The 16,645-nt window shown below is 33.7% G+C and overlaps 1 protein-coding gene across 1 annotated transcript; it reads right to left on the bottom strand.

Annotated features, from left to right (window-relative positions):
* Window positions 1-8,128: 8,128 nt before the first annotated feature.
* Window positions 8,129-8,875, bottom strand: LOC119675353. The gene has a single exon (XM_038086549.1). The coding sequence runs from the start codon at window positions 8,873-8,875 to the stop codon at window positions 8,129-8,131; it is 747 nt and encodes a 248-aa protein (XP_037942477.1).
* Between the last annotated feature and the right edge of the window lie 7,770 nt (window positions 8,876-16,645).

The following is a 16,645-nucleotide window of genomic DNA, read 5'->3' as shown; positions in this document are numbered from 1 at the left end:
CCTAACCCAGTAATTCATAAAATCTTGAAAGAAAAAATAAATCAAAAAGTAAACCATAATACTCAAATTTATGAAAGTACGGTATATGTCCCAAAACTCTCCAATCAAATTACAAATTCCACAATATATGACAAACAAAAATATAAAATTATATATAAGACGCATAACACGATGAAGACGCTGTTTTCGAACACCAAATCTAATATAGTTACTTTGGATAGACACAATGTGATTTATTAAATTAAATGTAAAGGTGATGGATCCAATATATGCAACCAAGTACATGTTGGTACAACAAAAAACAAGTTAAAGACGCGTATAGCCGGACATAAACACAGTGTCAAATATAAAAATAATATTGACTCAAAAACGGCACTGGCATCACACTGTATTACATCAAAATATGATGTAATATGTTTTACACCAAGAAAATAAACAACAAAAACGCTTTTCTTAGAGATGTTATACATCCTTCAAACTCCAAGTGACACCAGACTAAATTTCAAAAGTGACATACAACACTGTGCTCAGGTGTATAAAAACACCTTCGACAAATCCGGAAGAGGATAAATATATTTTTCGTATATATATGTTATTTTTATGATTCTTATAGTCAAAGTATTGTATATTTTCCAAGTACATATGTATGTTTCATGTTTCAATGTAAATGTAATTTATTATTGTTTCTATGTAATGTATACCTTAATATTAATTACAATGTATTTATATGTATAGTTCCCCGATAATGACTATAGATTATAGTCGAAATATTGGACAATAAAAATCTTATAAAACTAAATAATAAATTTTTTTTTTAAAAAAAAAAAGATCATTATTTAATAACTGACCAATTAGCCCGTGAAATAATTATTTTTAAGAAACTTATTTAAAATAATAATTCTTTACTTGAACAAAAAAATTAGAAATCCCTTTTTTCCAAGGATCCTTTGTATGATATTCCTTAGTTAATGAGAACTTATCAACCACTGCTGAAATGACGTCACCACGGCGGTAGCTGTAAAAAGAAAATAAAATGGGCATAAGTTTCACCACAAAAAAAAAATTCTATTGTAATATAATTTCTAATGTCATTTAAAAACAATCTAGCGACCTTTTGTTTTGACAGTTAATAAGAAGAAATATATGGGTAAGAAGTCAGTTTAGTTTTAGTTTTGGTTTTTTATGGAAAAAGTATGTGTGTTATAATTTCATTTTGAATAAGTGTATGTAGTGTTCAAATAAAATATTGTTAGATTCCTGACATTTAAACTTCAGAAAGCAATTGCAAAGCGAAATTGGTGACGGACACGAGCTAAGAGATGGGTTGGTTTTCAGAGTAAAAACAGATAATAATTTTCAATTATATGTTCCAGCTGAAATGGAAGACAATGTTATTCGTCTCGTTCATCAAAAGAAGTGCCATCAAGGAATAGATAAGACGTATGAAGAATTTAGAAAGAACTATTGGTTCCGGCACATGAAATTAAAGGTAGAGAAGTTCATAAAAAATTGTCTACGTTATATAATGTGTTCTCCGCCAGCACGGGTAAATGAACATAATCTTTACAACATTCCAAAAAAACCTGTTCCGTTCGACACCATTCATGTGGATCATTTTGGGCCTCTGCCATCAATTCAATCTGTGCGAAAACATTTATTTGTAGTTGTTGATGCATTCACTAAGTTTGTAAGACTTTATGCAGTTTCTAATGAACCTTTTTAGCTGCCGAGGTTTCGCTCGCCGGAACCCAGAGTCGTTACAAGAATATTACATAACAGCAGCGGCTGGTGTCGGTTCTTTGTTGAAGTTAATAGACGATGTAAGTATATTTACATAAATATAAATGCATCGAATTGTTTTGTGAAGTTTGTGCAGTTGAGCGTTGCCTTTATGATTGCTGATTTTTGCAAATTGGTACACGCTTTAACTGATAATTGATTAATTAATTTAAGAAATAAATTCTAAAAAGTTATTTTGTATTTGCAAAACACGCGCGGTTAATTTGGTTTTGTTTTTATACATACAAAACAGCTGACAGAGACAGCAATTAATTGTTTGTTTTTTTTTGTTTTATTAAAGAAAAGCTTATAATCAGCTGATAGAAACAGCAAGTAAAGCTTAAATAAGAAGTGCGAACAGTGTTGTAAATTTGTTAAATTACTGCAGAAATATTGTTCTTTTTATCGTGTAATTGTGTAATTGATTCCGTATATAAAATAATTGTTACAATGAAAGATTGTTATAAATGCGGTGGCGGCATACGCGGTGAAACTGGTCTAATATGTAGAGGAATTTGTGGTAGAGCATATCACACCTCCATAAAATGCTCAGGGATTGAACAATTTAATGTAAATTGTCTTAATAACAGTATGATACAATTTATGTGTGAAGAGTGTGTGCAGTATATTCATAATACTGATTTTGCAATTAAACAAATACAAAGCAGTGTAGAAAAAAATCAATCGTACTTAAAAGCCTATAAAGCAGAATTCAAAGAGGCTCTTAAAACTAATGAAAATGAAATAAAATCCTTGTTAAAGGCTGTTGAGGCTAGATATAGTGAAAGAATAAAAAAGCTTATTAATATTCAAGAAATTCATGAACAAAAATTCAGCTCCTTTGAAACAAAATTAGCTGATATGACAAAAAGTGTAAAAGAACTCGATGAGAAAATGTATAAAACACCTATTAACAAGGATCAGCTTAGTTTTATTACCTATGCTGCTAAGTTGAAATCAGGTTTAAATAAAAATGTGCCAATCACTCTTAAACAAAAGAATAAACAGCAAAGTGAAGAAACAAAAAAGGAATTAAAACTAAAAATAAATCCATCTAATCTTAATGTTAAAATTCATGGTTTTATGAGTGCACAAGATGAAGGAGTAACAGTGAAATGTGGTACTACTAAAGATAGAGAAATTTTAGCTAGTGAAATAAAAAATAACTCAGTGACAATTATGTTATTTCAACACCGGATATGCGTAATTCTAAAATATTGACATCTGGAATATCTGAAAAATTAGATGATGATAAAATTATAAATGCAATTAAAAATCAGAATGAGATTGTTTTTCGCTCAATTAAAGTGCTAAAGGTATATGAATCATACAAAAACAAAAACACTTTTAATGCTATTGTTGAATTAGACAGTACTGCATTTACTAAAATAATGAAGAGCGTAGAATTAATGTGGGTTGGGATAGATGTCTTGTTTATGAGAGTTTTAATATAATGAGGTGCTTTAAGTGCTGGGGCTCAATCACAAAGCAAGTGTATGTAAAGAAAATGGAGTGACTTCTGCAAAATGCAGTGAAATTGGGCACTCTCATAAAGAGTGTGTGAGCAGCATTGTAAAATGTATAAATTGCGTGAAGATGATAAAAACTCGTAATCTCAAGGACATCTCTACAGATCATGATTGCAGGGATATGAGCTGTATAACTTTACAACGAAGACTTAAATTTGAGGCAGATAAAATTAATTATCAATCATGAATGATCATAAAACATTCTTTGTGCTCAAAATAATAATTTCAATATAGTTCATTTTAATGCCAGAAGCCTAAATGGTCTTAAACTTGATCATGGAAAATCAGTGTTTGAAGGCTCCAGTGTTGACATTATTTGCGTTTCTGAAACATGGTTAGATAATGAGATCAGTAGCTCATTTTTTTCTATAAAAGGTTATGTTTTATATCGCCATGATAGAAAAAACAGAAAAAGAGGTGGAGTTGCAATTTATTGCAAATCTTATTTAAGTAGTCAGTTAATAAGTATTTCGGATGAATCAGATATTGAATTTATTTATGTGTCTATTAGCTGTCACAGTAATAAAATTTTAGTTTCCTGTGTCTACAATCCACATAACCGATTCTCATGCGATCCATTATTCGACTCGCTTCTCTCAGTTGTACATAAATATGATTTTATCGCATTACTTGATGATTTTAATTATGACTTTTTAGTGAATTGTAGTAAAGTCCTGAAACTAAAAGACTTATTAGCCATAATGGGCCTAAGTATCATTAACGAAAGATATAGTTGCTGTATCGGATCCTAATAAAGTCTTACTATTTAATCAAATCTCCTTTATATCTGATCATGATTTACTGTTTGCTACATTGGATTTTAACCCAAACAGGAAATCTAGTCCTAGCTCTTTTTCTTACAGAGATTTTAAATCAATTGATACAATCAGATTATTTGATGAACTAAATACTGTTGATTGGAGTGATTGCTGATTTGCTTCAACTTCTGACGATAAGTTAGATAAATTTAATAATATATTTTGTCAATTTTTTTATCGATTTGTTCCGCTGCGGACTATTACTATTAAAAGTTCCTCCTGTCCTTGGCTAAACCCTCAGATTAAAAGAAAGATAAATTACAGAAACAAAAAGCATGCAGTATGGAAAAAGTTTCCTTCGACCTATAACTGGATGCGGTTTAAATTAGCTAGAAATTTAGCTGCGAAGGCAGTAAGCATGGCTAAATCGGCGTTTTATAACATTAAGCTTGACACTACACAGCCAACAAAGAATATCTGGAGAAACATTAAACATTTGGGATTAAAGCAAGATAGTACAACATATTGTGAACTAAGTCCAAATGACCTAAATGACTACTTCATTTCGTGTATTAATGTAAATTGTAAAAATATTTCTTCGACATTCCCAATTTCTAATGTATGTATTTCCAATGAGAGGTTTAATTTTATAGGTGTTAGTGAAGAAATAGTCTGTAAAATAGTCTGCTTGATAAATATTAAATAAAATGCCGTTGGATTGGATAACCTTCCTCTCAAATTTCTAAAGCTCACTTTGCCGTACATAATAGCTCCTATTACACATATAATTAATCATTGTATAACAACGTCAACCTTTCCCATTATGTGGAAAAAGGCTAAAATTATTCCAACTCCGAAGAAGTCTAACGCTTCGTTGACTTGTGATTACAGACCTATTAGTATTCTTCCATCACTGTCCAAAGTTTGCGAGATTTTAATGACTAATCACATTAATGTTCATCTTGAGCGTTTCCAACTCCTCTCTCCATTACAGTCTGGCTTTAGAAAGGGTCATAGCTGCTCTACTGCCATGCTTAAAGTTTTAGAAGACGTTCGACTTAGCTATGATAATGATATGATTACTCCATACTATGGAGTGTTGATCACTCCATACTATGAAAGAAATTAACTAATTATTTTTTGTTTTCGTACTCTGCCTCTAAATTTATATATAGCTATTTAACAGGGAGATCGCAGACTGTATTCTCTGCTAATAAATATTCGAATTTTAAATCGTTGCCTACTGGTGTTCCACAAGGGTCAATCCTAGGCCCACTACTCTTCTCAATATATATAAATGATGTTTTCTCCATATGTAAATACTCCAAATTACATGCATATGCAGATGATATTCAGATGTATCTTTCTAGTACTGTAGGTTTTTTAGGTGGCAGTGTTCGTAAGCTTACTGATGACTTAGAAAGAATTAATGCATGGGCAAAAGTAAACAACATGCTGCTTAATACAGATAAAACAATTATTCTGCCTATTGCGAGAAGAAAAACTATACTGGAGAAATTGCCTTTAATTTTAATTGGTAATACTACAATTGATTATAAATTATCAGTAAAATGCTTAGGTTTTTACTTGAACTCCAGCTTGAATGCCCGTGACCACATAAATCAAGTCTTTCGAAAATCAATTGTATCACTTAGATGTTTACAATTATCAGCTAAATATACTCCAATAAATCTTCGTTGTACGTTAGTAAAGCAATTAATAATGCCTATAATTATGTTTTCTAGTCTGGTTTACAGCAAACTTGACTCAGACTCCCTATACAAATTAAGAGCTTTAGTAAACTGCTTGACAAGGTATGTCTATGGACTCAGGCGTTTTGATCATTTAACTAGCTACAGGAATAATATTCTGGGATGTGATATTGAACAATTTATAAATAGATATGTTTGCATATTCGTATTTAAAATCGCTACGACCCAAATCCCTGGGTACCTTTTTAATAATCTATGTAAATTGCATTCACAGAGATCTATTCAATATTTAATCCCAAGAATCAACCACTCTTCTGTGACTAGTTTCTTTTTCATAAATGCGGTAAGACTCTAGAACTCGTTATCTAGTGATACCAGAAACGCAAACAACTTACGGTGCTTCAAAAAGTTAGTTTTACAGGAACTGTCTTAGTTTATTATTACCATCTTGTATTAATTAATATTGTTTCATTCTTATTTCTTTATTTTGATAATTTTTTCTTTTAATTATTAATATTATTTTTGGCTTTTTTAAATTTTTTTTTTTACTGTTCGTTTTGCCTTTTATTTTGATTTCATTAATAAATACTCTTCTTTAATTTTTCTCTTCCATTATTTCATTGTTATTATGATTATATTTTAATTTTTTTTATAATTAATTTTTAAGCAATAGTTTAATTAGTATATTTAATTTTATTTGTTAGTTTGTAAGTTAGTATGTAAGATAGTGCATTAAAAGGGTGTTCCTCATAGCACTTTATTAAATAAATAAAAAAATAAAATTTATTTATAACCCTGAATCTGTTCGTATAATAATTTTAAGACCGGTTAATTTTATTTTAATTCCTTTATTTATTATTTTCAAATTAATTTTTACAATATTTGTAACTAACATATATTGCAATTACAAATATTGAGAATTATTATAATTTCTGTAATAATAAAGAAAATCTGACCAATGGTGGACTAGGAACCAACACTACCGACAAGGTGTTACCGATTGGGCTACACTGGTGGACTAGGAACAAGCGCTACCGACAAGACTGCGTTGCTAAAGAGTCAGTGTTACCGACTGGGCTACACTGGTGGACTTGAACCAACGCTACCGACAAGGCTGCGTTGCTAAGGAACAGTGTTACCGATTGGGCTACACTGGTGGACTAGGAAGCAATGTTAAATTTCTTAGTTACCTGGGTGAATATTACCTATAGTTCTGCCAAGTGTTCTGCTCCGTGGCCTGTGATCATGTGCCTTTATGTTGATTAACTCCTCCTTTTATATAAATCTCGTAAAACGGGACTTCTAACTGCCGAATGCACATTGTGTAGCTTTCTTCTTAATTGTTATTGGCTATTATAAATGCCTGCGGCTGGTATATTTACTGTTATTGTTTGCTGCACATTTATTAAAAATTTGGCAAACCACTTACACTCAAACAAAAAGAAGTGTTATCACTTAATTTATATTTTAAGAAGGATTACATTTTTTTTTTTTTTTAATTTTTATTAAATTAATACTAAATAATATTGATTTTTCATACTAACTTAATAATACCTTAATTTGAAACTTATTAATACCTTAATTTTATTATTACCTTATACTAACATTTTGTTTTGTGTTTATCTTAACTAATAATAAACAATTTCTCTTCAACTAAGAATAGCTTAATTCTATTGTTGTCTTATTATAATTTTTTATTGTTTTTCTTTTTTTTTTTCTAGTTTTACATTAATAACAATGACTATGCATTGTGCATTGCGATTTTTGTGACGAAATGGTAAAAGTCGTAACACTCCCTCCCTTCATTGGAAAGGAGGAACGACCCGAAGGGCACCAGAATTTGTTATTAACACCTTATGCTTCGTTGCTTCGCGTTGCACAAAAAATGTATGGCGACGACCTCGCTTTAGCTTGTGAGCGTCCTTTTTTATCTTCTCCTAAAGTTTTGCGTATGGTGGCTCTGGGGCTAGCGGTGAAATTGGTCGCTGCTGGCATATTTCTTTGACCTCTTTCATAAGGTCTTCAGCGGCTGTGATATCTAAAAAATCGGTGTCGTTGTTTTAAAAACTGGGTCCTTGGTTTGGTTCGTTCAATTGTTTCAAGACGCTTTCGGTATTTTTGAATATTGGTGGTGAGCTTTCTAATCTGTTCGGGATTATTGACTACTATTTTACTTGGTTTTAGAGTAGTGTACTCTATTGGACAATTGCTGATCCGCTATTTGATATTCATCTTGCTATGTCGCTTTATAATGTTCAACTAAATTCTCGTATAATTGTTTCCGCGTTTTATAGGAGTTTTTATTCTGTAGATCTCGTTAATCCTGCTGCGGTACATTCGGCATTTTAAATTATTCGTGGTAATATGTTTTTAGTTCGCTAATATGAGCTCTACTCTCTTTATGTGTTTGCATATGCTTGAGTTTGATAATGACTGATGATATAAAATTGACCACCTGATAGGGTCCTGAGAACTTAGGTGCCAGTTTTGTAGCAAAATGAGCCTGAGCGTTGAATAGAGGATGCGTTTTAGCAAAAACCATATCGCCAATCTCTGGTTTCCGTGCCCTATTTAGTAAATTATAGTGCTTGGCTTGGTCTTGGGAAGCTGACTGTAGGTTAAGCTTCACAATTTGTTGTATTTCATGCATTTCGTGTTGCTTGGTTTCAGGGGGTATCGGTGCGCAGTTTGTTCCAAGTGTAGGTTCATCGAAGAGTGCACTTGGGAGTCTGGGGGTTCTTCCGTGTATAATATAAGCTGGACTGTAACCCGTAGATGTGGATACACTGGAGTTGAGTGCTAACATTATTTCAGGTAGATGCTCGTCCCATTTACGTTGCTCTTGTTCTGACACTTGTGTGATTATTGTTTTTAACGTTCGATTGGTGCGTTCAACCCGATTCTCTTGGGAAGTGTATGGTGCTGTAAATTGGTGACGAAAGTTTTCGAGAAACTGCTTCAATGCTCTACTATTAAACTGTGATCCATTGTCTGTGAGTAAAACCTTTGGGACTCCAACTCTAGCTATTATATTTTCCCGTAATGCCTTCTTCACTCCATTTGTTGTAGCAGATTTGCATGAAGCATGAAGAAGCATGTCATGTGAAAGTCATGACATGATGACCTTTCATGTGGCATGATTCAGCACACAAACTAAGAACTGCCGCCAACGCACAGGTTGAAAGTAGAATCTTCGATTCCTGATCAGTCGTTGAGGCTTGTTAGTGCACTTTAATAGACACTTGCTAATTGGTCAGTTCTCTAGGAAAGTGCGTCTATCTATCAAACCAATGACTCGCCTTCAGTACGGTCATGTCTCTGCTGTTCGTGGGTCGCCGATTGTCGGGTGGGGGAGAAGGAAAACTCCTAGAGCAGGGTCTGTTCATATTCCAAGTTAGCAATGCTAGGTCTTGATAGCAAACAAACCCCCTAAACTCACAGTGGGACAGCTATGCTGGTGAACTTGCTTGACGGGGTAGAGTCAAACTTAATAGCGAACTCCGTACCAGGTCTGGCAAACCTACGGTTTCAATTTGTCCTTCCCATGGGAGGACAAATGCTCATGCTCATGGGTGACCAAGATGCACAGTTTATTAAAGCTTACTTTTTTTATGGATTTAAATACACTAAACTCTATGGACTGCACACCTTTAAATGTGCAAAATATGGCTTTACAAAGCCAAAACTCATCACTAGCCGAGCGGGAACCTGGTACCATCGTCAGTGAACGAATGGACCACGACTTGTTGGAGGGGGCACCTGGTCCTCTACCCGACAAGCCGGAGGAGATGGACATTCCACTTAGCCAGGAGTCGGCTGGAATGTCTGTTTCCTCAGAACAGGAGAGAGATCTTCTTGAGCCTGGTCCAACCAAAAAGACTCAAACGAGGGTGAAGCTATCCGGCGCTGGACGCAAAAGGTTGAAGGCTTTACTTGCCAAGGGCATTCCGCTGGAAACAGCAAGGTCCTTGGCAGTATAGCCGGCCACCGCGTCCAACGAAGGACTGGCAACACCTAAACGATCCCGATCGGACAGCTCTACACCAACATCGAGCTCCAAACCGACAAAGCGAATTGTATTACAGGGCAAAAAAGTTGATAACAAATCAATAGTGCCTGCAACTGCTTTGTCGATTTTCAGCAGGATGAAGGAAGTAGAGACCTCACACGGTGGCAAACCTGGTTCCTGTAAAGAGGTGGCAACGGTATCTGTGGGGCAGGCTGAATAAAGCGCTTCTTCCGAAGACTTCTGTTCAAAAAAAATCCAGCCAGGCATCGGAGGGTGTGACTTAAAAGGACACAAAAACCCTGAGAAGCTCCTGAGCGGTGCCGAGTAGACGCCGGTTCTTAGGAAGCGTCCCCCATCCCGGGATGGCAGTGTGGGATATCCAAGTGCACAGAGAGTGGTTTAACAGCTGTGCACCATCGAGGGATACAAACGAGTGCACGATCGCACAATTCCAAAAATTCTGTAAGTATTGCTTTTGGTGAGTTTATGGCACGCTTAATTGCTGTCTCGTTGGTGAAAAATACGCGTTCTCCGCTTTTAAGATGGACTGCTATATGTGTAACTGCTGAGACCCGTTTATAAATTTGGAAACCAAAAATATGCCATAAAATTTCATTAGAGCTTATATACCGACCAATATTTTTTTTTTGTTTTTGAAATACATTTATTTTATTACAATCTGTCAGGTATGAATGACAATAAGTAATATATATAGTAATAATAATTATTAATATCTAAAAAAAAGAAAGACACGTATGGACTATGCCCAGTGACATATGCATATATATTTAAAATAACTGTGTGTGATCTACATATACATATCTAAAATATCTCTCGATGCTTTCCTTCTCAGTCTTGTAAAAGTGTTGGAAGGAGACATCAGGTGTGTAACCAGCGGGTTTGGGTGCTTATATATGCGATGAGCGTAATTCTTTAAAATACTGGCTATTTCTTCCTTGATTGTCCTAACATGTAATTGTTTATGCAGCTGTTCATTCGTTATATACCAAGGTGAATTTGTGATTGATCATTCGCAATGTTTTAGATTAGAAACGCTGGATAATTGCCAGGTTTGAGTCTGCTGCGGTACCTCATAATTGGGCTCCATAAGTCAAGTGACAGTTTGGTGACAGTATCGGCTGAGGAACCAAAAAAGTTTCGTAATTTAAGACGCAGGGCCTTACGCTTTTTGAATATGTGTGATTTCCAGGTTAGCTTACTATCCAGGGATGACTCAGGGAGGAGTCTGTTTTGTTGAATAATTGGTGTAAGGCACTTTAGAAACAGGATTTCCATAATAATTTTGCATAAAGGTGGTTGATAAGCAATCGGTCTGTTATTCTTTCTTATGGCTTTCCAAAGGGAGTAATTTGTATCACATGAAGTAGGGACGTGCGATTATTGTTATACTTTATAAGTAGGACTTATAAAGGTTAAGTTTACATAATTTGTTTAAGCGAGTTTTATCCGCAGAGAATCTCGTCTTTTGCCAATGTTTTCTCATCCTACGCTTTTCTTTGATCAGGTATCTAATGTTAAATGGATAATCTTGCTTAACACTTTTAGGAAACGGTGGAGTTGATTTCCATTCAGACATTTGGACACAAAAGTTGAAATGCTCTACTGCTTCAGTTACATCAGATTCAGTTTTCAACCTAACTTCGGTATTTAGACCAATTGTAATTAGTTGACGATAACTGTTCCAGTCGGTATTTTTGTTATGAAGAATGCATTCCATAATTTCACATCAGTCATTGAGAGCGATTATTATTGGCGAGTGGTCTGATGACAAGTCGAAATTGGACTTAAGGGTAGTAGTCTCGATACGTACTCCCTTTGATACCGTAAAATCAATTAAGTCAGGTATTTTTCTTCTATCCGTTGTCTAGTATGTGGGTTCACCTGTTTAGATTGTGTGTAGATTGAGTACATTTATTGCTTCGAAAAGTTGTCGTCCTTTTGGAGATATTAGGCGGGAACCCCATTTTAAGTGTTTAGCATTAAAATCTCCGTCTACTAGGAATCTAGATCCAAACAGCTGAAAAAATGATATGTACATATCCTTCGAGATACTGTGGCGCGGTGGGCTGTAGAGTGATGAGAAAGTCATGTCGCCTTCTTTAGTTTGTACTACAATGTTTGTTGCCTGAATTTCATTGTGTTTTATCGATTTCCTTATGATGACCGTAGAGCCTCCATTTCCTTTACCACTGCGACCAATATGGTAGCGCATTATTTCGTCGTTGCCATTTAATAGTGAAGTATTCACATCAGTATTTTAAACTAGAAACACAGCCATATTGCTGCCTTTATTCACACACCTGCAAATGTACTTTATGTTTTTCACCGAACTGCAGAAGTCAACATTGATATGAGCATTGAATGTTTTGCTCAGCAGAGGCTAAATATGGTACCACGCAACCATTGTCAATCTCAATTTCAGCGCTATTGATATTTAGCGTAAATGATTGTCCATTACTATCAGTATTTCTTCGATGATATATTGGATATCCGTCTACATATCGTGTCGTTGGTAAAATGTTTTGGAAAATGCTTTGTACACTTTCCATCTGTCGCGCAAAGTGATAAATAATTCAGATCACCGCATGAGCCACGAATCATGTTTTTAGTAACAATAACGAACAGTAGTCGATCGGTACACGGATATGAAATTTCCGCAGAAATCACACTATCGGTTTCCGCACGGAGTATTTTTTCGACCAACCGAATTAAAATGCGCGAATGAGGTAATCCTCTCTTTTGGCACTCAGTCGAATACATCCAATAATGAGTTGGACCGAATACTTGTAATTTTAAAAAACTTAATTTTTTTTTTAAATACACTTGCTGTAATGTTTTGATGATCTGGCAATAGCAAAGATGTGATCTCCCGCCACTTAGAACTACATGTAAACGTAATAAAAAAACATTGTCGCTCATACTCACACACGAAAGTCATAGCATCCTGTATGTATTCTTGCATACGACATGGACTGTTTACGTATGATGATGATTGAATGATGGAGTTGCCAATTCCGCCTGTTTCAATACCGCTCATGATAGCGTCTCGGTAGTGAATGTATTCTTCCGCACTCAGCTTCTGTTCATTATGTCGTAGGAATCGCAGTCGTTCGCTCTCAATCATGGCATCCATGTCGACCATGATTTTTTATTTTTTTTATTTATTTTATAATATTAAGTGCATTAAGTACATGCTTTTTATTGCACTATCTTAAAAGCTAACAATATATTCATTCAAGTATAATTTATTTAGAAAATTACAAATATTAGAACATATAATAAAATTGAGATAAAATATAAGTGTGCTATAACTTCAAATTGGATATTATTATATAATGATAAGGAAGTATAGAAATTAAATTAAAATTAACATTTAATTTAAAAAAAAAATAATATATTAAATTAGTTCAGTTAACAATAACTTTTTAAAAAGTCTTAAATTACATGCATTTCGAGTTGAAAAGCATTCCATAATCGCATTGAATGAATAAAGAAAAACCTAGTGGTAGCAACAACATTAAATCTTGGAATTATAAAAAGAAGAGATCTGTTGGAACGCATAGGCTGCAAGAAATTATAAAGGTACTCAGGATATTTAGTTGTTTTCAATTTAAACAGAAATAGGCAGATTCGAATATTTAAATACTGCTCAATGTCAGAACCCAGTAAAGCGTTTCTATAAACTCTTTTATGATCAAAACGTTTAAGGCCGTAGACGTACCTAGTACTGCAGTTTACTATAGTTCTCAGTTTAGCAAGGGACTCGCAGTCAAGTTTACAGTACACCAACGCGGCATAAGTAATTATAGACAATATTAGTTGTTTGACCAATAAGCCACGGACATGGACAGGGGTATACTTAGCAGATAAATTCAAATATCTGAGGCAAATAAATGATTTCCTAACGACATAATTGATATGATTAGAGGCATGTAACTTTGAATTCAAATTAAATCCTAGACATTTAACTGATGCATATTTAATAATTGTGTTTCCAATAGCTACTGATGGTAATTCGTTTAAGTTTAATTCAAACCTAGTAAGCGGCAATATGATGGTTTTATCTGCATTTAGCAGCATATTGTTTTTAACTGCCCAGCGATGTATGCATGTTAAATCTATATTGATCTTTGTGGCAAGGTCATTTAAATTATCATTCCGATACGAATGATACATTTGTATATCATCAGCATATCCATGTAGCCTCGAAAATTGACATACTAAGAAAACGTCATTAATATAGATCGAAAATAGCAATGGCCCAAGAATCGATCCTTGAGGAACCCCAGAAAACAGAAGTTCAAAATTTGAAAATTTATTATCAATAACTACTGACTGAGATCTCTCAGTTAAATAACTAAAAATAAATTTAGAAGCTAAACTGGAGAAGTGAAACTTATTTATGAGCTTTTGGTCAAAAGCTTTTGAAAAATCTAGAAGACATAAGTAAGTAACCAAATCCCTATCATAACTTAATCTAATATCTTCAAGGACTTTCAGCATGGCAGACGCACAACTATGACCTTTTCTGAAACCAGATTGATAAGGAGATAGCAGATGAAAAACGTTTAGATGAGTACGAATCTGTTCAGACACTATAGCCTCACACACTTTGGAGAGAGAAGAAAGAATACTGATAGGTCGATAGTCAGAAACTAATGAAACATTAACTTTTTTCTCAATTGGAATAACTTTAGCTTGTTTCCATGCCACTGGAAATGTAGAGGTAGTAATACAATAGTTTATATTATGAGTCAATGGAGATATTATAAATGGTAAAATAAGCTTTATGAATTTAAGAGGAATGTCATCTAACCCAACAGCATTGGACTTAATATTCATTAAATTTTTAAAAACAATATCTTCACTGACGCAGTAAAAACTAAAGCCTTCATTAGCGTCAACAATATTCATATCAAGGAGTACTGAAGAAGAGCTACCATTATCCTCTACAGAAGAAACAAAGAAGTTATTTAGAGCATTTGGCTCCACATTGCATATATTTTTACTTTTTCTTGTAACCCCAAGCATTTTGATATTATTCCAAAGGGTTTTAGTAGATTTAGTACCACCAAGCTTAGATTCATAGTAATCTGACTTAGCCTTAAAAACAGTTCTAGCAGCTACATTTTTAGCAATTCTAAACTTCATCCAGTTATATTCAGTAGGGTACTTATTCCAAACTGCATATTTTCTATTTCTTAAATTTATAAAACCTTTTATTGTAGTACTAAACCATGGGCAAGAAACATTATTGACGGTAAAAGTACGAAAAGGTACATATCGATGACGAAGGCTAAGCAATTTCTTATTAAATGCATCTAATTTTTGATCAACTGAAATACCAGACCAACATTCATTCCATTCAGTTGAATTAAGTTCACAAAATAACCCCACTGAATCAATTGACTTATAATCCCAAAAAGAAAATCTAGTTGAGATGGATTTTTTAGTTTTCTTGAAGTCAAGCATAATAAATAGTATGTCGTGATCTGAAACAAATGAAATCTGATCAAACAACAACAATTTGCTTATATTAGAAACTGCAATTATGTCCAGAAGACTAGGCTTAACATTATTAGCATATCTAGTAGGCATGCTCCTATTGACAGTACTTAAGCCCGACATGGCAATAAGATCATTTAAACGGAAAACATTACCACAGTTCGAGAGAAGATCATTATTGAAATCACCAAGCACTGCTAAGAAGTCGAAATTAAGCGCAATGGGTTGCAGTGAATCAAAAAAAGGGATCGCAACTAAAGCGCTTGTGTGAATTATACATGCACCCCACCAATATTTTCTGAAAACAAACATTGATTTATTTATTTATTTATTTATTTAAATGCATTAAGGGACAACCCTTTTTATTGCAGTATCTTAAAGCTAATTTAAAGAATTAAAATAAAAATAAAAAATACAATAAAATAAAATAAAAGAAGTAATTAAAGTTTTCAGAGAATATAGTAATAACATACGTAAAAAGAATTAAAATTATATTTACTGATTAACAGCGAAACAAAAAGAAAACAGCATGAAATATTTAAATAACAGAATTTAAGTTAATAACAAATAAATTACAATAAACTTAATTATATAGCAGCAAAAAACAACCAAATCAATGAAAAAAAAGGAAAGAAATTAATAAAGACAAATAAACGTGACGTTAACCCAGTTCATTTTTTAACAGTTTCTTAAAAACACTCGGGTTAACTGCATTTCTGGTTCTGCTTGAAAGAGCATTCCATATTCTAACAGACTGAATAAAGAAAAACTTAGTAGTGGAGGCAGAACTAAATCTGGGAATAATGAAAAGACGAGATCTGTTAGATCTAGTTAGCTGCAAGCAATCAAAAAGGTACTTCGGCGTAGTAGTGGATAAAAGTCTGAACAAAAATAAGCATACTCGAAACTGCATATATTGTTCCATATCACACCCTAGAATCACATTTCTTTAAATATCTAAGTGATCGAAACGTCTAAGGCCAAAAGCATATCGCGTGCAGCAGTTTACTAGGCATCGTAACAAATTGAGGGATTCAACATCAAGTTTTGAGTACACTAAAGAGGAGTAAATAACAATAGGAATGATTAGTTATTTTACCAACAAAACACGCATGTCAACAGGTGTATACTTCACAGAAAGGTTTAGACCTCTTAAACATGCAAAAGATTTTCTAATAACTTGGTTAACATGTTCGCCAGCATGCAGATTAGTGTTCAAATGGAAACCCAGACATTTTACCGAATTAGTATATTTAATAATTGAGTTGCCAAGTGTTACAGATGGCAAGAAATCAACATTAATATTTAGCCAACCAATTGGTAGAATTGAAG

This window comes from Teleopsis dalmanni, chromosome 2, assembly GCF_002237135.1.
Source record: "Teleopsis dalmanni isolate 2A chromosome 2, ASM223713v2, whole genome shotgun sequence".
NCBI classification, from domain to species: Eukaryota; Metazoa; Arthropoda; class Insecta; order Diptera; family Diopsidae; genus Teleopsis; species Teleopsis dalmanni.
Note: the sequence above shows the minus strand (reverse complement) of the source record. Positions and strands in the feature narration are given on the sequence as shown.